Source organism: Pongo pygmaeus, chromosome 14 (genome assembly GCF_028885625.2).
Source record: "Pongo pygmaeus isolate AG05252 chromosome 14, NHGRI_mPonPyg2-v2.0_pri, whole genome shotgun sequence".
Lineage (NCBI taxonomy): Eukaryota > Metazoa > Chordata > Mammalia > Primates > Hominidae > Pongo > Pongo pygmaeus.
Window position 1 is genome coordinate 41,241,361 of NC_072387.2, and position 22,600 is coordinate 41,263,960.

The following is a 22,600-nucleotide window of genomic DNA, read 5'->3' on the forward strand; positions in this document are numbered from 1 at the left end:
AGAGGACAGGCTAAGTCTCTGCCCTTTTATTTTAGTGGGGGTGAGGAACCACTATTTAGATAAAAGCCAAAATCATGAAATAAGTTGGAAACACAAATGATATGCTGGAAAACTGTTTTCAGTATATATTAGTTAGAAAAGGTTAATACCTGCAATGTATAAAGACCCCCCCCCTTTTTTTTTTCTTTTTGAGACAGGGTTTCACTCTGTCTCCCAGCTGTAGTGTAGTGGTTTGATCTCTTGGCTCACTGCAACCTCTGCTTCGCAGGTTCTAGCAATTTTTGTGCCTCAGCTACCCAAATAGCTGGGATTACAGGCGTGTGCCACCACCCCTGGCAATTTTTTTTTGTTTGTGTTTTTAGTAGAGACCGGATTTCGCCATGTGGGCCGGGCTGGTCTCTATCTCCTGGCCTTAAGTGATCTGTCTGCCTTGGCCTCCCAAAGTGTTGGAATTACAGGTGTGAGCCACTGTGCCTGGCTGCAATGTATTAAAGATTCTTAATGAAGGAATAACAAATATAAATCTCATAGTAGAATACTAGCAAAGAGAATGAACAGGAAATTTATAAGCAGGAAGTCCTGTCAGCCTTCCAAATCATGAAAAGATGCTTATGTAATCAAGGAAATACAAATAAAAGCAATTATGTGATGCCACCAGTATTAGTTAGCATTCCAACAATGCTGTCTTGGTGGGAGTATAAAATGATGCTATGCTTCTAGGTTGGTAATGTGGTAATATATGCAAACTTAAAATGTGTATAGTTTTTGACTCTGCACTTTCAGGAACTTATCCCAGAGATAATTAGAAAAGATGTGCCCATAATCTGTCATATAGTTCAGGATTCAGTCAGAGAAACAAACTATACTAGGTATAAAGTCATGTACTGCATAATGGTGCGTTGGTTAACGATAGACCAGATGTATATGGTGGTCTTGTAAGATTATGATGGAGCTGCACTGCACAGGGGTACAACTTTTATCTTTTATACCATATTTTTTCAGTACCTTTTCTATGTTTAGATATACAAATGTTTACCACTGTGTTATAATTGCATATAGTATTCAGTACAGTAACACGTAGTACAAATTTGTAGTCTAGGAGCAATAGGTCATACCATATAGGTGTGAGTAGGCTATACTATCTAGGTTTATGTAAGTATACTCTGTGATGTTCTCACAACAATGAAATCATCCAGTGATGCATTTCTCAGAGTGTATCCCTATTGTTAAGTGATGTATGACTGTATTTTAAACAAATTAATACAGATGTTTAAAGGACAAAAGAGAAAAATGTTGCATTGGTAATTCAGAGATACAAATTGGTGGAAGCAGCTACTACCTCTAGAGCTGGTGGGATAATTGGGAAGAAGTAATGTTAAGAGGTGGAGGAGCCCTGTCAGTATCACCCAACAGACTGCCAAAGTATGGCGTGGCCTGGCTGTTGCTGGGGAACAGTGAAACTACTGCTCAGAACGCCTTAAGAAGCTCTAGTGCCTTGTAGTGGAAGAAATTAATAGGAAACCAGCTCTTTGCAGATTTACAGCTTCAGGATCTCTGAGCAGATTATGAAAGGATAGGTTTAAAGCTCGGAGACAGTATGTAAACAGCCAGCACAGGGATATTCATGGTATTGTTGTTAAGGTGTTTTTAAAAATTTTTAAATCTAAAATGCTTATCAGTATGAGATTAGTTTTCGTATAGCCATACACTATACATACACCAAGAGCTATGTGACTGTTAAAAAGAATAGTGCTTAGCAATATTTGACAAATGAGGTTCTACACACATTGTTAGTTGGAAAAAATGTTTCCAAATACTGTGTATTTTATATCCTTACTTATTAATGTCTGTATAATAATATGTCTAGAGAAATTTTAGGAGTGTTCACCAAAATGTTGAAAAACTCAGCATTTTTTCTTTAGGGTTTTCATGTATTTTTCAGTTTGAATGTATTTTTCATTTTCTATATTGGTATGATTGTTATCAAGGAAAAAACTTGAACTTGAAGGTAGAAAGTCAATTTAATGAGGGAATAAGAAATTCTTTTTAATAGGAAAAGCAGTCAGCATAGGTGGTTATTTTCGTTGACTTAGTACTGCAGAATTCTTAAAATTGTTTTTTCTTTATGTTCATTGTTTCAGTTTGTTTTCTTTTAAAATAACTGAGTATGTAAAACATTGGATGAGCTAAAAGTTTCACATAACTATCTTTAAAAATCTCAGCTAAAGTTGCTGCTAGTGTGAACAATAATTTTTCTCTTGATTATTGGGGAAAGAGATTATAGGTGTTTGTATTGTCAAATCTGATTTATGAGAAGATAGGTCTTATCTATGAAGTTTAGTTACTGAAGTAACCACAGAATAATAATCTTTTATTTCACAAAGAAACCACAAACCATAGACTAAAAGATTAGTGTTTTAGTTATACTAATTTTTTTCCACGTTTTATTATTGAAAATTTCAAACATATACAGAAGTAGGGAGAATACAAATCCCCAGGTATTCATCAACCAGCTTTAACAATGAATAAACTTACAACCAGCTTTATTTTTTCTGTGCCTCCACACACTCCCTTATTCCTCTTATATTTGAAGGCAAATCCCAGATACTGTCATTTCATCTATATATCTTTATCCCAAACACAGTTAACGCTAATAACTTAATGTCCAATTGGTTTTCTCAAAAAATGTGTTTTTGTTGTTGTTGTTGTTTGTGTCAGGGTCTTGGTCTGTTGCCCAGGCTGGAGTGCAGTAGTCAGATTGTAGCTCACTGCGGCCTTGAACTTCTGGGCTCAAGCGACCGTCCCACCTCAGCCTCTCAGTAGTTGGAACCACAGACACCACATCCAGCTAATTTTTTTTTTAAACTTTTTGTAGAGATGGAGTCTCTCATTATGTTGCCCAGACTGGTCTCAAATTCCTGGGCTCAAGCCACCCTTCCTCCTCAAAAATTGTTTGTTTGATTCAGGATGCAAGTAAGATTTATACATTGTGATTGGCTGCTGTGTCTTTTAAGTATCTTGTTTCTTGTGGGCTTTCTCTCTAGCTCTCACTCTGCTTGCAGTAGGAATCAGGTTGTTTCTCTTGAAGAGTTTCCCATAGACTGATTTTTGCTAATTTTACCCCTTAAACATAATTTGATAGGTTCTTCTTTGTTGTTGTTTGTCTTGATTTTTTGTGACAGGGTCTTGCTCTGTTGCCCAGGCTAGAGTGCAGTGGTGTGATCACAGCTCACTGCAGCCTCGACCTCCTGGTTCAAGCAGTCCTCCTACCCAGCCTCCCAAGTAACTGGGACCACAGGCACATGTCACCATGCCTGGCTAATTTTTATGTTGTTTTGTAGAGACGGAGTTTCACCTTGTTGCCCAGTCTGGTCTCGAATTCTTGGGCTCCAGCAATCTGTCCACGTCAGCCTCCCATAGTTCTGGGATTACAGGTGTGAGCCACTGTGCCTGGCCATATTTCTTTATTTTCTCTAAAATGATGATTGAATCCAGAGACCTCATTGGATTCTGGTTCAACTTTTTTATTTTTACAGGACTATTTTATAAGATTGGTATGCTTTCATGTCAGGAGGCTCATAATAGCTGGCCATCTCTCTATTTATGATGTTTGCAGCTGTTGATATTAGTAGTCAGTCTTGATATTCTTATTGTCATTCTCCTTCATTTCCTAGCTGAATACTTTTGTAAAAAGCAAATTCTTATCGATTCTTTGGTTTCCCAGTGTTATATTTGTTTAGGAAAGGCAGAATAAATGCTTGATTTTTTGAATGTTATTTAGTAGTATTCAAAATAAAGAGGACTAGTGTCCTCCAAAGGTGACCAGTTGAGTGTTGTTTTTAAAAAAATCATAGTGGATTTACACATATTTGTGTTTCAGTCAGTTATAGTGATCGCATGCATTGATGCCCAGATTATCCTGTGTATAATCTTGGAAGCCTCTTCAAGTTAGTCCCTGAGTCCTTTGGAACAATCCCAATAATCTCTGTAATTTCTTTGCTATCTTGTATGACAGGATATCCCAGGACCATCTTGTACTTGTGCTGCCCCGACCTGGAATTGGCCAATTCTCCGAGGGGCTCTCATTCCTTTTAATGGGAATGGTATTAAGAAATCACAACATGAGTCCTGTGGGTACTAATTGCTAATGTATAAGTCATGATTCTATGATAATTCAGTAGACATAGCTTTTTTGAAAGATGAAATTCATGTTTGTTTATACAGATACTTCCAGTTCAAATTCAGGATTACATGGTTTTTACTGAACTTCAATTTTACATCTATATCTCTTTTTTCCCTCATGGCACAGGATAACAACACTATAATATTACATAATAACTCAATTGCTCTATCCCATAATACATCCATAGCAGTCTCATGATAGCAGTAGCAACACCAATATGATTCCTAAAAGTAGTCATTTACTTTTTTAGCTAGGTCTCTTTTTTATTTAGCATGTATCATATTAGAGATCTGCAGTCAAATTCCCATTTTAAAGTTATTTGGAATAATAATTCTTTGGGTGGTTATGCTAGCACATGGATACGTACCCTTGTTCATTTGTTTCATTCTTTTTGAGAGGTCACTCTTTTAAAATTTAATTTTGTTTTTTAATTATATGAAATGTTAAATGGCTTTAAATATATCTAAAGGAAGCAAGATAAATTTCAGGAAGTCCAGCATCTATTCCTCAATCCTCTAACCTATTCCTTTCTTCCCCATAGATAAACTTAAAAAAGAAAGAGCCCCCTTACGTGCCCATATCTGTCTGCATATGTATGCACATTTGATAAATGAATAAGATAAACTATATACACTTTTCTTCACCTTTTTTCTCTTTAATGGCATGCACTAGCAATTATCTCATTTAAATATACAGAGATCCCCATTTATTGTGTGGCTGTATCATAATTTATTTAACCAGTTCATTATTTGTGGACATTGGGTTGTTTTCAGTATTACAGTCTTTCAGTGAATAGCTTTGTGTTTGCGCCTTTTGTGTTTTTTGACAGTTATCTTTGGGAGCAGTTCTTAGAAATAGAAGAGTAAATGCATGTACAATTTTGCTAGGTATTACTGTGTTCCCATCCATAATGGTTACACCACTTTGCATTCTCACTAGCAGTAGGTAAGAGTGTCTGCTTCCCCACAGCCTTGCCAATAGACAATGTTGTTACGAAATATGTCTCTTCCTAACTCTGGTCATCTTCCTTGTTCTGCAGGCTTTTGTGTCTGAGAATAGTGTAGCCATTTGTACTTTTCTTTGGTCCTAGTGTTTGTAAGGCATATATTTTTCCTTTTTTTTCTTTCCATTTTTAGTCTTCCTGGGACTTCATATTTATTTATTTATTTATTTATTTATTTATTTATTTTTGTTTATTTTATTTTATTTATTTATTTATTTATTTATTTATTTTTTCTTTTATTGTTATTATTATTATTATTATTATTATTATTATTATTATTATACTTTAGGTTTTATGGTAGTGAGTTTCTTGGCCGGCCGTGGTGGCTCACACTTGTAAATCTCCGTGCTTTGAGAATATGAGGCGGGAGGGAGGATCACTTGAGCCCAGGAGTTTCAGGCTGCAGTGAGCTATGATTGTACCACTGCATTCCAGCCTGGGCAGTAGAGCAAGACCCTTAAAAAAAAAAGTTTATTTATTTATTTATTTTTAAATAAATGTCCTAGTTGTCTTCCTGTTGTTGTTTTTTGTTTCCTTGTTTGCTTTTATATTGGTTGTTTTGAATCCAATTTGACAAACTGTTTCAATGGGAGTGCTTAGAGCATTTACACTTACTGTAATTATTGATATGGTGGGGTTTAAAGCTACCATCTTGATAGTTTTCCTCTTCTATTTTCTTCTTTATGTCTGCTTTCCTTGAGATTAATCAAGTATTATGATTTTATCTTGACTATTGGTTTATCTACATCCAATAAAATTATACTAATGTGTAAAAACTTTACAGCACTATACTTCCATGCCCATTTCCTCCCGTCTTTTCAGTTTTGTTGTCTTATGTTTTGTTTTTCTATGTTATAAGCTCCATAATATGTTCTTGATATTTTTACTCTAGTGTGTCTCGAATTAATAATGACAAATTTCTTTTACACACATAATAACCATTTCTGTCACTTTTCATTTGTTGGATATCTATCCATATTTTCGTCTGGGATCATTTTTCTTCTGGAAGAACTCTTTTTAATATTTCTTGTTGTATAGTTCTCTTTATAGTGAATTTTATAGTGAATTTTTTGGTCTGAAAAAGTCTTTATTTTTCCCTCATTTTTAAAAGATAATTTTGCTTGGAATAGAATTTTAGATTGACAGTGATTTTCATTTAGTGTTTAAAAGATGTCACTCCATTATCTTCTGGATTGCAGATTCTGATGAAAAGTGTTCTATCAATCCTTGTTCCTCTGTTTCTTGCACTGCTTTTAAGATTTTTCTATTTTTCACTAATTTTTAACCAAATGAATAATAGTATGCCTTGAAATGGTTTATCTTTTTTCTGCTTGAGGTTTATTGAGATTCTTGGATCTCTAAGTTTATTTTAATCAGATTTGGAAAAATATTGGCCATTATTATTTTGAATACTTTTTTTTTCTATTCTCTCCATCTGCCTTCTTGTTTTCTGGGGCTCCAATTACAAATATTTTTGACTACTTGATACTGTCTTATAGATCACAGCTGCTGTCTTACTATTTTTTTCTTGCCCTTTTTTCTCTCTCATTTTATTTTGATAGTTTCTATTGCTGTGTCTTCAAGTTCACTGATACTTTTCTCTTGCAGTATATAATCTGCTTTTAATCCCATCAGTTTATTTTCCATTTCTATTGTATTTCTTATATTTAGTAATTCTATTTGTGTTCTTTTTATATTTTTATATCTATTTATATTTTTATATTTTATATTTTTCATTTCTAGCACTGTGTTCCTGATTGATTCTACCTTCTTGAGTCTATGTAGCATAGTGTTTTTTGTAACAGCTATTTTAATGTCTACCCTAATTCCATCACTTATGTCATTTTTGGGTCTATTTCTATTGAGTAATTTTTCTCCAGGTTGTATATTATAAGGGCTTTCTACTATGTCTAGTAGGAATGAGTAGTTAACTGCCCTGTTTGTGTTGAGGGAATTTTTTGTCCTACTGCTTTCCACGGTCCTTTTCCTGGTCTCAGGTAGTTTTTCCTCCTAACACGAGTGAGGATCATTATCCAGCCAAAGACTCAGGGATAGCCTCTGCAGATTAGCAGAGCTCATGCTGCCTTTCCCTTTGTAACTCCTTCCTTTCAGTATTGTGCTCTAGAAATCAGAGCTTCCTTGGCCTCCCTGAACTCTCATCTTTATCTCCCTCAACCCAGGCTCTATTTGGGTCATTTGTACTACAGCCTAGAAACTATTTAATACTTCCATGCAGTAAGCTGGGCAGTAAAGCTCTTCTAGTTTGTTTCTTATTTATCAGGGATCACATTTCTCTGCTACCTGTTCCCTAGTGTCTGAAATCTTTAGCGTATTTATCTCTTCTGGGCATTTAAGGCAGGAGAGTAAATAGTCTTAGTTACACCATTGTAATCTGAAGCAGAAGTCCTCTTGTTACAGTTTTTTTAAAAAAAAGTGTGAAGGTAAACAGTTTTTCATGAATTTTAGGGTAATTTATATGTCTTCTTTTTAAAAAAAATTAAACTTTGAGTTCTGAGATACATGTGCAGAACGTGGAGGTTTGTTACATAGGTATACATGTGCCATGATGGTTTGCTGCACCCATCAACCTGTCATCTAGGTTTTAAGCCCCACATGCATTAGGTATTTGTCCTAATGCTCTCCCTCCCCTTGCCCCCAACCCCACAACAGGCCCTGGTGTGTGATGTTCCCCTCCCTGTGTCCATGTGTTCTCATTGTTCAACTCCCATTTATGAGTGAGAACATGTGTTGTTTGGTTTTCTGTTCCTGTGTTAGTTTGCTGAGAATGATGGTTTCCAGCTTCATCCATGTCCCTAGAAAGGACATAAACTCATTCTTTTTTATGGTTGCATAGTATTCCATGGTGTATATGTGCCACATTTTCTTTATCCAGTCTATCAATGATGGGCATTTGGATTGGTTCCAAGTCTTTGCTATTGTGAATAGTGCTGCAATAAACATATGTGTGCATATGTCTTTATAGCAGAATGATTTATAATCCTTTGGGTATATACCTAGTAATGGGATTGCTGGGTCAAGTGGTATTTCTAGTTCCAGATCCTTGAGGAATCACCACATTGTCTTCCACAATGGTTGAATTAATTTATGCTCCCACCAACAGTGTAAAAACGTTCCTATTTCTCCACATCCTCTCCAGCATCTGTTGTTTCCTGACTTTTTAATGATCGCAATTCTAACTGATGTGAGATGGTATCTCCTTGTGGTTTTGATTTGCATTTCTCTAATGACCAGTGATGATGGGCTTTTTTTCATGTTTGTTGGCCATATAAATGTCTTCTTTTGAGAAGTGTCTGTTCATCTTCACCCAGTTTTTGATGGAGTTGTTTGTTTTTTTCTTGTAAATTCGTTTAAGTTTCTCGTAGATTCTGGATATTAGCCCTTTGTCAGATGAATAGAGTGCAGAAACTTTCTCCTGTTCTGTAGGTTACTGTTCACTCTGATGATAAGTTTCTTTTGCTGTGCAGAAGCTCTTTAGTTTAATTAGATCCCATTTGTCAATTTTGGCTTTTGTTGCCATTGCTTTTGGTGTTTTAGTTATGAAATCTTTGCCCGTGCCTATGTCCTGAGTGGTTTTACCTAGGTTTTCGTCTAAGGTTTTTATGGTTTTAGGTTTTCCATTTAAGTCTTTAATCCATCTTGAGTTAATTTTTGTATAAGGTGTAAGGAAGGGGTCAAGTTCAGTTTTCTGCATACAGCTAGCCAGTTTTCCCAGCAACCTTTATTAAATACAGAATCCTTTCCCCATTGCTTGTTTTTGTCAGGTTTATCAAAGATCAGATGGTTGTAGATGTGTAATGTTATTTCTGTGGCCTCTGTTCTGTTCCATTGGTCTATATATCTGTTTTGGTGCCAGTACCATGCTTTTTTGGTTACTGTAGCCTTGTAGTATAGTTTGAAGTGTAGCATGATGTCTCCAGCTTTGTTCTTTTTGCTTAGGATTGTCTTGGCTATATGGGCTCTTTTTTGGTTCCATATGAAATTTAAAGTAGTTTTTTCTAGTTTTGTGAAGAAAGTCAGTGGTGACTTGATGGGAATAGCATTGAATCTATAAATTATTTTGGGCAGTATGGCCATTTTCATGACATTGGTTCTTCCTATCCATGAGCATGGAATGTTGTTCCATTTGTTTGTGTCCTCTCTTATTTCATTAAGCAGTGGTTTGTAGTTCTCCTTGAAGAGGTCCTTCTCATCCCTTGTAAGTTGTATTCCTAGGTATTTTATTTTCTTTGTAGCAATTGTGAATGGGAGCTCACTCATGATTCGGCTCTCTGTTTGTCTTTTATTGGTGTATAGGAATGCTTGTGATTTTTGCACATTGATTTTGTATCCTGAGACTTTGTTGAAATTGTTTCTCAGCTTAAGGAGTCTTTTGGCCGAGATGACAAGGTTTTCTAAATATACAATCGTGTTATCTGCAAACAGTGACTATTTGACTTCCTCTCTTCCTACTTTTGAATACCCTTTATTTCTTTCTCTTGCCTGATTGCCCTGGGCAGAACTTCCAATACTATGTTGAATAGGAGTGGTGAGAGAGGGCATCCTTGTCTTGTGCTGGTTTTCAAAGGGAATGCTTCCAGCTTTTGCCCATTCAGTATAATATTAAAGAATGTTTTACCTTTTTCTGTCTTGCCTGTTTTTTTGTGTTTTTGTTGGTCTCTTCATTCTCCATTTTTAGGCCTTTACATGTTAGGAATATATTTCTTTTAATTATACTTCACCTTTGGTATCTTTTGTGAGACTCTACTCTTAGTGTGATAAGCACTGGGTTGGTATCAGGCAATGAGGAAGATATGGAAGTTTCTTTTGCTTTGAGATGTTTGTATAATAGTTAAAGAGCTCCTTTATATGGTATTCATTTTAAATGTTTGAGTTATGAAATAATACGATGCATGAATGTTCTTCCAGGTGGCTATATGACTTACTCACTACCTTCCTCAGAACTCTGCTCACATGTTTCTTTATCAGTGATATCTTCTGTTTAAAACTGTAATTCTCTTATACCTCCCTCTCTGTTTCCTATTTCTGTCCTCCATCTTTAAAAAATTTTTTCTCTGTAGCAGTTCTCACAGTTTAACATAACATTTATTTTGTTAATTTATCTTGTCCCTAAAATGCTAGTAGCATTAAGTTAAATATTGGAGCCTTTTAATAGTCCCTGGCATGTAATATTGCTTAATAAGCATTGTTTAATCAGATTTTCCTTTTTGTGGTTTGCTCTGGCACAAAATGAAAGGTGAATTGGAAGAGCCAGAGACTTGAGAAAGAAGAGACAGTGTCAGTTTCAAACTAAAGCAGAAGTTTAGCTGGAATGATAGCAGAAAGAATAAAAAGAGAAAGGCCTGTTGGGAGCGACATTAACAGGAGAGTGTGAGTCACCAGCCTTGTTAGTGTTTGCTATTGGTGAATAAAAAGTAAAAAACACCACATTTGTATTTGGATTACATTTTTAATATAAATATTTATAAAGCAAAATCATAGGCCTTTGAAAGTGAGTTTGAGTAAATCTTGGTGACTTTTTCTATCCTTGTAAATCATTACTTAAAAATACAAATATTAAAGTATCTAGCAGAAGTCTTGTTGATTTTTCTGGTTTATTGTTTTTCTTTGATTTTTTTTTTAATAGAGCCTTGCTTCCTGTTTTACATCACAAATCTAAAAAAGGACCCCCCCGTCAAGCCAAATATGCCATTCATTGTATCCATGCGATATTTTCTAGTAAAGAGACCCAGTTTGCACAGATATTTGAGGTAATGAGAAAAAAATTTTCTTGTTTATTTCATATGTCATAGTTACAAAACAAATATTGATGATTTTATGGAATGTTCACATTTGGTGATGCATCATTTTGTAATATATTTTCAGAATTTGAGTCAGTAAAATCAACATTGATAAGTGTTAAAATATGAAAATATCTGAGTATTCAAATGTTTAATAACAGATTCAGAAATCAAGCATTGTATATTTTTGTACATTGGTTTATATATTTGTATTTGGAGACTATTTTTTGTTAACAGGTAACTACATATAAAATCATAGTTACAGATAGTAGGTAACAGATGATTATTCTTTCATTTATAGGATCAAAAAATTTGAATTCTGTTTGAGAAACTATTGAAGTGTAAGGTTTTGTAAATCAGTACTAATTGTTGATATAAAGTAAGTTTATAGTTTTATGACTGACCTAATTTTGTGTCAGATATAAAGTGTCTTTTCAATATATATTTTATATTATTTTATCCACATTCTAAATAACTTTTACCCAGGCATTGCAATTTTATTGCTGCCTATTGTAATTAGAACCTAACACTAACACTATTAGTGCAAATAAAAGCTAAGCAGAAAATTCATAAAATCCTATTTTGTAATTTTAGTTCAAGAGCCTTGAGTAAAGTCAAAACAATTTAGAAATTATTCTGATGCTCCTTGACATAAGTACTTGGACTTAATATCTTTGTTTTAGAAACTTGGTACTTCTGTCATATTTTCATGTATTATGTTAAAGACCTGAAGGAGAAAGAAAAGTAGTTTATCCTCCAAACACCATCTTTCCTGTAGATAGCAGATAATTTAATTTTTGTGTATTTGGGGATGGCGGTATTTTCTGTAGTCTGTGTTTGTATATGAGAATGGCTTCAATAAATTGATGTTAATTTATAGGAAAGTTTTTTTTTTTTTGGTTGCTCTCCTTTTCCCCTCAATGGTGATGAGAGAAACACTGATATAAGTTGAATTTCAGAGTAGTTTTGTTTTCATTTTGATGTTGTATCTGCTGTTTTATCTTTACAAGAACCTCTGTAGTCCTCCTCCTATGTAGCATTTGGTTGGCTGGCTTCCTGAGAAAAGGTTTCTTAGAAATATCTGGCATTTTTGAGGTTCCACTAATCTAGGGCCTGGCCATTAATTTTGCTTTTTAGAAATGATTTTGTTATGGAAAATTATCAAACTTATAATCTAATTGAAAAAACTACGATATTTTTGTTTATAATATGAACAATAGGCTGGCAAGATGTGCAATGGAAGTACTGAGGGAAGTCTTCAAGAATAGCAAGAAGTAAACTCATTTAAATATATTTTTGACTAAATGAAGCCTCATATTGCCCTAATTTGTTGGGAAAGAACAGTTTTGTATTGGCCTTTCAAGCCTACAATTCTTGGTGTTCAGTGTGGGAGAGTAGAGCACCAGTTTTTCATTAAAATGTGGCATTAAAATGTCTAATAGAAAATATATTCACTTGTTTCAACATCAGAAGGATGCAAAAAAGAATATACAGTGAAACGTTCCCCCACCCGTGTATTCCCAGCCACTTAGTTTCCTTTCCCAGAGGCAGAGCCATTGTTACTAGTTTCTAAACGTACTTTTCCAGAGATATTTCATTCATATACAAGTAAGGGCATATAAATATGGACATGCACACATCCATGCACACACACACACATATTTTGTTTCCCTCTCCTCTCCTTATGCCAATGGCATATTTTAGTCACCCTTCTGATTTCAAAAATTAAAACACACACACACACAATTTTGTTTTCTTTTTTTTTTTTCTGAGATAGAGTCTTGCTCTGTCATCCAGGCTGGAGTGCAGTGGCGTGATCTCTGCTCACTACAACCTCCACCTTTCTTGTTCAAGCGATTTTCCTGGCTTAGCCTCCTGAGTAGCTGGGACTACAGGCGTATGTCCCAAGCCTGGCTAATTTTTGTATTTTTAGTGGAGATGGGGGTTCCACCATGTTGGCCTGGCTGGTCTCGAACTCCTGACCTTAGGTAGTCTGCCTGCCTTGGCCTCCCAAAGTGCTGGGATTACAGATGTAATCTGTAATTGTTAATGCCCGGCCTTAACAATTTATTTCTGATACCATTTTATATGAGCATTTGAAGAGCTTGTTCATTCTTTTATCATGGTAAAATGCATATTAATGGTTGGATTTCCTATCAGAATAACAAAAATCATTTTATTTGTTATGGTATTTAATATTTGATGCTATAATGAAGATCCCCAAATTCAAGTGACTAGATGTAGTAAAAGCTTATTTCTTGCTTCTGAAAAGTCTAGTGGGTGTTTGAATGACTCTCTAATTAGTGGCTTAGGGACACAGACTCATTCTGATTAGTGACTTCTCTTTAAATCCCACTGGATCCTTGGCCTCAAGCCAGCCAGTGAGTAGAGCCTGTGGAGAAGACATACTGCTCATACCTATCTCAGTGCATATGTGGCATACTTCATTTTACTCCCGCTCTCTTGACCAGAACTCATTCATATATCCTCACTTAACTGCACAGGAAGCTGCAAGTGGAGTCATCCTTATGCCCAGGAAGTTGAAGTGGATATTGGTGAGCCCTAGCAGTCTCTAACACATTCATGTATATGGTCATAAACTATATGCTATGAAGTCTGTGTCGAAATGTTTCTTTACCCTACCTCTAAACTGAATTGGGCAAAACTGACAATGTTTGAACCTGATGCCTTCTGGACGTAGATAACCTATAGAAGTCTAAATGTAATCTTGAGTTACTACTTATACTATGTATATTTATTGAAATTTTTGTAGTTTTTATAATTTGAATTACAAAATAAATTTTGTAATTTGAAAATGAAATATGTAAACAGTTTATTTGCATATGTGTAGAGTTGAAATATATTTTCCTCCCCTCATTTGCAGCCTCTGCATAAGAGCCTAGATCCAAGCAACCTGGAACATCTCATAACACCATTGGTTACTATTGGTCATATTGCTCTCCTTGCACCTGATCAATTTGCTGCTCCTTTGAAATCTTTGGTAGCTACTTTCATTGTGAAAGATCTTCTCATGAATGATCGGGTAATTTATATTTTTTAGATTCATGTTCTTTGTAATGTTAACTTTTGAAATTTTATCCAACAAGGAAAGAAGTGAAATTATATCAATAATACTTCCATTCGACTGCCTTGATTTTAGGTTTTCCTATTTAAAAAAAATAAGCCTTGTCTCCATTATAAGCAAAAGCACCTTGAAACATCTTTTCAGTTGAGAATAGGCATATGACCTCAAATATATTCCTTGATAAATATAAAATATAACCTGATGCTATCTATTTCAGATTTACAGGGGTTTAATTTTTGACAGGACATCTATTTTAAAAAATATGCAGATTGGTAAACCAGCTCATAGTATGGTTGTCATGATTATAGTTTTACCTTTTTCTATATAAACTTGTTCTTTTCCCTACATTGGGAGAGAACAAAAAAACATTGGGAGAGGAAATAATGATTTTGTTAGTCTCCAGTTATTTTGTATCTGCTGTGACAGCACTGTACTAGGTTCTCTGGAGAATTAAAAGAAACATGAGATAAAGTTTTTCCTCCAAAAAGTAAACATAATGTAAGTAGTGATATCTGCGTTAATCTGCCACCTGATTTTTTATTTTCAGTTTGTCCTGTCAGTTGTGTATTTTTCTCTTTTCTTATTTTTGATTAAATATTTTTATTTCATTTTACCAGTCTGTTTTACATTTTGCTATTATTTTAGTAGTTTTCCTAGAAATTACAACATGGACTTTTGACTTATTAAAGGCCAGTGTCAATTGGTCTGCTTTGAACTTTCAGTATAGCACAAGGAACCTCAAAATACTTTAATCCCTTTTATTCCTTGGTGCTTTTTTGTGCTCTTGTTCACCCAGTTCTATTACTACTATTTTATGCAGTTAATGTTTATTTAGATTTGCCAACATAGTTTCTCCTTTTGTTTTTCATTCCTTTCTATGTAATAATTTTCTTTCTATCTAAAGAACTACTTTAGTACTGTCTTTTTTTAGTTTGGATTTCCACTAATGAATTTTCTCACTTTTTGTTTGTCTGGAAACATCTTTATTTTACCTTAATTTTTTAAAGGATGCTTTCTTTGGGTTAAGAATTCTAGACTGGTGTATTTTCCCCCATCAATGATTTCAATATATTATTCTATTTTCCATTTTCTTTTTTCTTGAAGTTTATTGACAGTCTTGTTCCTCTGAAGGTTTTCTGTCTTTTTGCTGTGAATGTTTTTGTCTTTTCTATTTTCCATTGGTTTCCAGTTTTACTATGATGTGTGTGGGTATGCTTTCCTTTATAGTTATCGTACTTGGGGCTTATAGCTCTTCTTGTATATATAGCTTAAAGTCTTTTACAAATTTTAAATAATTTTTAGGCATTATCTTTACATATACGATTTCTGTTCATATTCTCTTTCCTTTCTTACTGCAATTCTATTAACACACTTTAAACGTACATTTTTTTTTTTTTGCTGTGACCTAGCTGCGTGACACACTTTTTCTGTACTTTTCTGCCAGCCTCCTCATGCTTCAGTTTTTGTTTTTTTTCTGACCTATCTTTGAGTTCACTCTCTTCAGTTTTGTCTAATCGTATGTAAAGCTCATGCTTTGAATTCTTAATTTCACATATATACACACTTCAATTCTGTAATTGTATAGTTTTTAAACATAGCTCTTTGTTTTGCTGCAGAATTTGCTTGTCATTAAATCCTTGAAAAATCTTAATTATGTGAAGTTTGTATCTGTTAGGCTTATCATCTTGATCTCTTGTAACTTTTGTCTATTTTTTTCTCAAATTTTTGGTCAAATCTTATCTTGTACATATATTGCTTTTGATTGAGTGATAGACTTTTTGTATGAAAAGTTGTTGAGATAATGTGAGGCTTCAGATGAGTTTATATTCTTCCAGAGTTTTACTTTTGTTTCTATCAGGCAGTTAAGCTATCGTCAGATCACTTCCATCCAACGAAAATGGAAGTTTGGCTTCAGTTTTTGACAAGCTTATTATTTTTTTCTGGTCACCTTATGTCTAGAATATATTTGTCTGGAATCCACCCAGAAGTCCAGGTTGTTTAACAAGGCCTTTACTTTTTAATGGGCTCAGGATTCTTAATCTTGTTCTTCTAGCTCTGTGACAGGAAAGCTTTGCTCAACTTCTCATCCCCCTTTCTTTCACTTTCAGAATCATTAATCGTCTATGTGAAAAAACTAATCTCAGTGCCAGACTCAAATCTTTGCTTTCCCTCCTCATCTGAAACTTTGCCCTGCAAATTCTCACTGCTTTGGTATCTGTCTTTTCCCTTCAAACTGATTTTTAAAAAATATTTTGTTTAGCCTTTCCGTTTGTTTCAGTTTGAAAATTGGTTCAAAACAACCTAGTCACATCTTGTCAGAAACAGAACTGCTTACCATTTTTAATCCATTGATTTGTCTTGTTTTATTATGTATTTGATATGTACAAAGGAATATATGTAACATTTATATAACATGTTTCATAATACAATGAACACCTATGAACTCTTAGTTCCTTAGAGTTCTTAGGATTTTATTACTCTTCAATCCTTTCTACTTCCTCCTTGTCCCTAATATCTACTCTCTTGAATCTTGGGTTAATCTGTAACAGCAACAAAATTTACCACATACTTGTTTAGTTTTGCTTGTTCTTGAGGTTTCTAAGAATTATATCATACCCTGTATAGTCTTGGAGGATTTGCTTTTATCACTCCACATTTGTTTCTAAGAATAATCTTCGTTACTAAATCTAACTGTGGTTCATTCATTTGTTACTCTATAATTTCACTGTGGAAAATATCTCATAATTTATTTATTCTTCTGGTAGATTGCGGAATATTTCCATTTCTTTACTCTTTTGGACAGTGCTGCTATGAATGTTTCTATTGAAGCCCCCTGCTACATATCAGCAAGAATTTCTCTAGGTTTTATTCCTATGAGTGAAGTTGATGAATCACAGTATATAGACATATATAACTTTTCACTTTTTAAAGTCTTTTTTATAATGTTTATTAAAACTTATTTTTCTATTAAGAAATCTGACAATAATGTTATACACTGTTGGGAGAAAATACCTAATAGATACAGTATCTCATTGTAGCTCATTATAGTCCCAATATGCATTTCTGTGGTTACTAATTAAGTTTGTGTGTCTAGTCACCATTCATGTTGCCTACTTTCTGAAATTCCGTTTTGATGTATTTTACCTTTTATTCCCCTTGGTGTTTTTTTCACATAGGTAATCTTTACCTACATTAATCTTTTATCTGGTACATATTATAGTATCATCATGAAGTGTGTAAAACCTTATTTATGTGTGTCATTTCACTCCTTTATTGTGTCCTTTGATCCTTTGAACAAAAGTTATTCCTCTTTTTTTCTTTTTGAGATGGAGTCTCACTCTGTCACCCACGCTGGAGTGCAGTGGCGCCATCTTGGCTCCCTGCAACCTCTACTTCCCACATTCAAGCCATTCGCCTGCCTCAGCCTCCCGAGTAGCTGGGACTACAGGCGCCCACCACCATGTCCGCCTAGTTTTTGTATTTTTAGTAGAGATGGGGATTCACCATGTTGGCCAGGCTGGTCTCCAACTCCTGAACTCACGTGATCCACCCAGTTCAGCCTCCCAAAGTGCTGGGATTACAGGCGTGAGCCACTGCGCGCCCGGCCTGAACAAAAGTTATTACTTTTAATGTAGCTGTATTTATCATTATTCTTTTGTAGTTAATACTTTTTACATCTTATTTAAGAAATCTTTTCCTACTCTAATGTCATGAAAATAGCCTCCCATATGTTCTTCTAAAAGTTTGAAGGTTTTCTTTTTTTACACACACAAAAATCAATCCATCTGGAATTGATTTACTTTTTTTTTTTGTATGCTGTGATATAAGGATTTCATTTTTGCTGCATGTTAGGGTTACCAAATTTCCCAGCACTGTTTATTAAATATCTTACCATCTCCTGGTAATCTGCAGTGCTACCACTCATGTCTCCTATAGAGCCTCTGCTCTTTTCCACTGATGTGTTTGCCCATCCACAAGATGTCTTTCCTTAATGTTTTATAGTTTTCTCTAAAAAGAAAAATTTTAAATTTCTCTCACACAACTTATGTTAGGCACTAAATAAAGTTTTTAAGATTATGTTTTATGTTTATGATTGATAAGGTGAATTATTTGGTAGTTCTGATTTTATATCCATCTTTCTTGCTAAATTCTAATTATGTCAATTACAAAGAATGCCAGCTTTGATTATTTTCTAATGCTTGCATATTTTATTTCTGTATATTTACTTCCATTTAGGTATTTATCCTTTTTCATCTTAACTTACCAGTTTTTGAAAGAGATATATTCACATCTTCTGCGTGATGAAGTTTTCAATCTTCTGATTTTAATCATGTTTGTTCTGGTTTATTTTGATGTTATTCTGCTAGTTGCGTAAATGTTCATGAATTTTATATTTTATTTGGTGTTGTAAGATAAAATATATCAGTATCCCATTTAAGTCCATATCCTCTTCAGTGCTTTTCATCTTGACTGGTATATTTTTCCATCACATAATTTTCAGATTTCGTATGTCGTTTGTTTTTGTTGTATCTTTTGTGGCTTTATTATTTATAAATCTACCTGATAGTCTCTGTTGTTTCTGGTAGTATCTGGTAGTTTCTTATTTATGTAAGGTTTTTGTTTTCATTTTTCTTTGTATTTGTAATAGTTTATACTAATTTAGTTTTTTCTTGTGAATTAAATATTTTAGTGTTATCTTTGAGTAATTCTTTCAACATGGATTGTAATTTGGAAGCTTTCTGTCTTGAATTCTAGTGTTCATTCTTCAATACTGTTTTTTGGATATTAGAATTCTGTGTTTCAAGTCACTTGAAAATTCAGAGCATTGTTTTTTTGGCATCTGGTCTTGCAGCTGAGAAATCTGAAGTTAATCTTTTATTCCTTTTTGGTAGTTTCTCTATGGAAGCTTTTGGGATCTTGACATCCTTAGTTAGAAATTTCATCACAAGGTGCCTAATGTGATTCCTTTTTCATTATTTTTACTTCATACTTTGAAGGCACTTCTCAATGGAAGAAATGAGTCCTAAACTGTGTGTAAATCTGTAGCTCTTTGTGTTTGAGGGAGTTTGCCTTTTTAGATGTTTGGGCTACCTGTTTTGTTGCCAGAGGGTTACCTGAGGTGATATTCAATTCCTGTTCTTTGACCTGAGGGTAAAAATGGGATCTCAAGTGTTCCAAGATTGGTTCAGCTCTTTTGCCATCTTATTTTAATTTCCTGGTTACTACTGTAAACACCTACCTGCTAGTACTTGCACATGATCACCTCAGGATTAGTTTGGGGTTGTGCTGAAAACAAAAACAAAACCCCTCCAGCTCAAGATTTTTTTTTTTTTTTAATACCTTTCCTCTTGTTTAAGAGCTACACCTTTTGGCTCCATTTTTGTTAAATCCTAGTTCTTGCATTAAATAATTGAATCTCAAAAGGGGCTAAATAAGGGAGTGATGTGTAAGAAGTTAGAGTTAGTCCCATCACAGACCTAGAAAGAACCAGTCGTGATGGATCTGTAAGTGCTGTACATAGGCGCTAGTGAAGGTATGCCTTTCAACCTTTTTTTTTTTTCAAAGTAAATAGGGTTAGATGAAGTACTTTAGTCATATATAACAAATGTCACTGCAGAAGGTACAGATTTCATTCATTTTCTAAGTGCTAATTGAAAAGGAGAATTCATATTTATATTTTAAAGTCCTTTTTTTTTTTTTCCGTTTATTTTTAGCTTCCAGGGAAAAAGACAACTAAACTTTGGGTTCCAGATGAAGAAGTATCTCCTGAGACAATGGTCAAAGTGAGTAATATGCATAGATCTATTGATTTTAATGTAATCACCACATTGTAATATTTGAGGTATTAAAATTTCTATTTCTATTGGAAAGATATTAAAATCACTCAAGTATTTATATTTATTGTATGATGTCTCATGTGCTGTGAGACTGTAGGGTAATAATGAGAAAGCTGGGATTTTGTGGAGAGCTGCACATAATCTAATTTGAGGAGAAAAAAAGATTTGAAAGCTGCTTCCCTGATGGCAAAAGGCAGTGCTAGTTTTTATGGACTTTCCTCTGTTCTGTAAAGATGATAATTCAGATTTTAAGCCTGTTCATCTTTTCCATGGGATTTAATAAAACTTTTTATTTTTAAAAAATTCAGCCTATAATTTATTGAATTAGGAGTTTTATAAGATTGCTCATCATTGGTATAGACTCTTGATTTATTAAAACCATCTATGGCCTGTAGTGTAGACCTCATGTCAATCCACTACCAAGATGTGAAGGCCGAGAATAAATACATTAAATATTGTTATTTTCTAGCTGTAATTTCTTATAAACCCTTTCAGTCTGTGTGTGTGTGTGTGTGTGTGTGTGTGTGTGTGTGTGTGTGTGTGTGTGTGTGTATTTGTTTATAGCTTGTATTACAGACTACCTTTTCACATTGTTCTAGCTTGAGGTTATGATACTAGTTTTGCAGACTTGTACAATAGCCCCACCTTTACATCAGTGAATGATGCTTGATACTTTGAGTCTCAGTATAAACCTGTTTTTCTCGGCATTGGTCTCAAGCTGTAGTTTTTGTATACTTGAAAGCAGCACTGGATTAGAAGGTAGGCCACTTACCAACTTACCAGTTGGTAGGCATACTTACCAACTGGCCAGGAAAGAGATCTTCAGTCTTTGCCATGAGCCAGACACTATCGAAGACCCCCTTAGCATCTGAGCCTTAGCTCTGTAAAAAGCTGAGCTAATATGTGAAAGATAATTTGTACATCATTTTAAAAAGAGGTAATATGTACTTCTTCAAAAGAATTCTTGGAAACATTAAAGGAAGTAATGGGTGTGAAAATACTTTAAATACTTCATAATCATAAAATGTAGAACAAATACAAGTGGTATCTTTTTTAGGCAGAAAAGATTAGATGTAATTTGTAGTTGGGAACTTAACTTTTCTGATTAGAGAGGTTAAGCATGATTTTACTGTATGTTCTACAGAATCAAATACATGTTGGGGAAACATTTTAAAACAGCAAAGAACAAACTAGTCCTTAGTCAAATCATTCTTTTGCCATTTTCTTGGAGGTTTGAAACATCTTTAATTTAAAACATTCAAGATTATCTTCGTATATACAGAAGGAATTTTTTTCTTTTCTTAAAAAGCATCCATTAAATACATTTTATTTTTAAAAAAAGTTGATACAGAAATTCTTTAAAAATGTACCAGTGTTTTATTTGTCGACTTGTCTCTTAAATAGATTCAGGCTATTAAAATGATGGTTCGATGGCTACTTGGAATGAAAAATAATCACAGTAAATCAGGAACTTCTACCTTAAGATTGCTAACAACAATATTGCATAGTGATGGAGACTTGACAGAACAGGGGAAAATTAGGTATGCAATTACTATTTCACAGTTCTTTGGATTGCATAATATTTCAGCTCTTGGTGTAACTGTTGAATGGTGCTGTTTCTTTTTTTAAAAAAAAAAACTAGAATTGCTTTGTACATGTGCATATATTTTTACTGGAATGTGCTTTTGTACAGTGGTTATTTTACAGTGGTGGTCACATGTCTGGTGCAGGGTACTGTTATACATTGTAAATATTTTAAACAATAGATTCTTACATTTTAGAATATTTCGTATGAAAGTGTGATTATACCAGTCAATAACTGGTGTTTTACATTCTTGTTAATTATATAAGGGGAAACAACAGATTGGGTGAAAGGCAACTTATTGAATCTATTTCCAGAAGTATAAATAAATGCATACTTTAAAAATGTACTTGAAGTAAATTATTGAAAATGAGCACACTTTTTTGGTTTGTGTTATTTTATTTTCTTTGAAAGATGTAGTAAGTAGAGTGTAGTGATTGAAAACTACTGGACTCTGGAGCCTGGATTCAAATTCTGGTTCCACCACTTACTAGTCAGGTGAACTTCAGTAAGTTGCTTTAACTTCTTGTTCCCTCAGTTTCCTTACCCACAAAGTAGAGGTAATAATTATGTGTACCTGGCTCATCTAGCTGTTATGATATAACTAAATAAGTTAGTATACCTAAGACATTTAAAACACTACTTAGCACATAATAATTAGAAGCATTGATGATAATGGTGGTTATTATGTCAGTGTTAGTTAAAATTTAAGGTTTGTCCGCTGTGTAAACCAAGTGCCATTTGGTGTCCCTCCTTGGTAATACAAAATAGGAGAATAGCTCTGTGCTCCTTAACATATCTAAAGACTTTAATAAGAAAACATACAAAGACGACTGCCAGCTGCCTTCTGCCTTTCCATCTTGTATGTTTTGCTTATACTGTATTCTCCTTGTATGTTTTGCTTATACTGTATTCTTTGCATAGAATGTTAACAGAAGCACATCCTTCTCAAACACAACATGTAAAAAAAACTTGGTAAACCATTCTGTATCTGTTTACTTTCTTTTATTCTAATTAATTATTCTATTCTGTTTTCATGTCTCTATTCCCATAATTTATATATGCCAATGTTTAGGAGTTACAAATAATAAGTATGTTTTGATTTAAAATTT

General features: G+C 34.0%; 1 protein-coding gene across 7 annotated transcripts in view; it reads left to right on the forward strand.

The window, feature by feature from the left end:
- Window positions 1–22,600, forward strand: part of PDS5B (PDS5 cohesin associated factor B) — a 186,831-nt gene that overhangs the window by 131,263 nt on the left and 32,968 nt on the right. For all 7 annotated transcript variants that reach the window (XM_054446092.2, XM_063650750.1, XM_054446098.2 and 4 more), the window contains exons 20-23: window positions 10,831–10,954; window positions 13,869–14,027; window positions 19,784–19,852; window positions 21,311–21,447. In XM_054446092.2, the coding sequence (XP_054302067.1) occupies window positions 10,831–10,954; window positions 13,869–14,027; window positions 19,784–19,852; window positions 21,311–21,447 (489 nt within the window). The remainder of the gene's footprint in view (window positions 1–10,830; window positions 10,955–13,868; window positions 14,028–19,783; window positions 19,853–21,310; window positions 21,448–22,600) is intronic.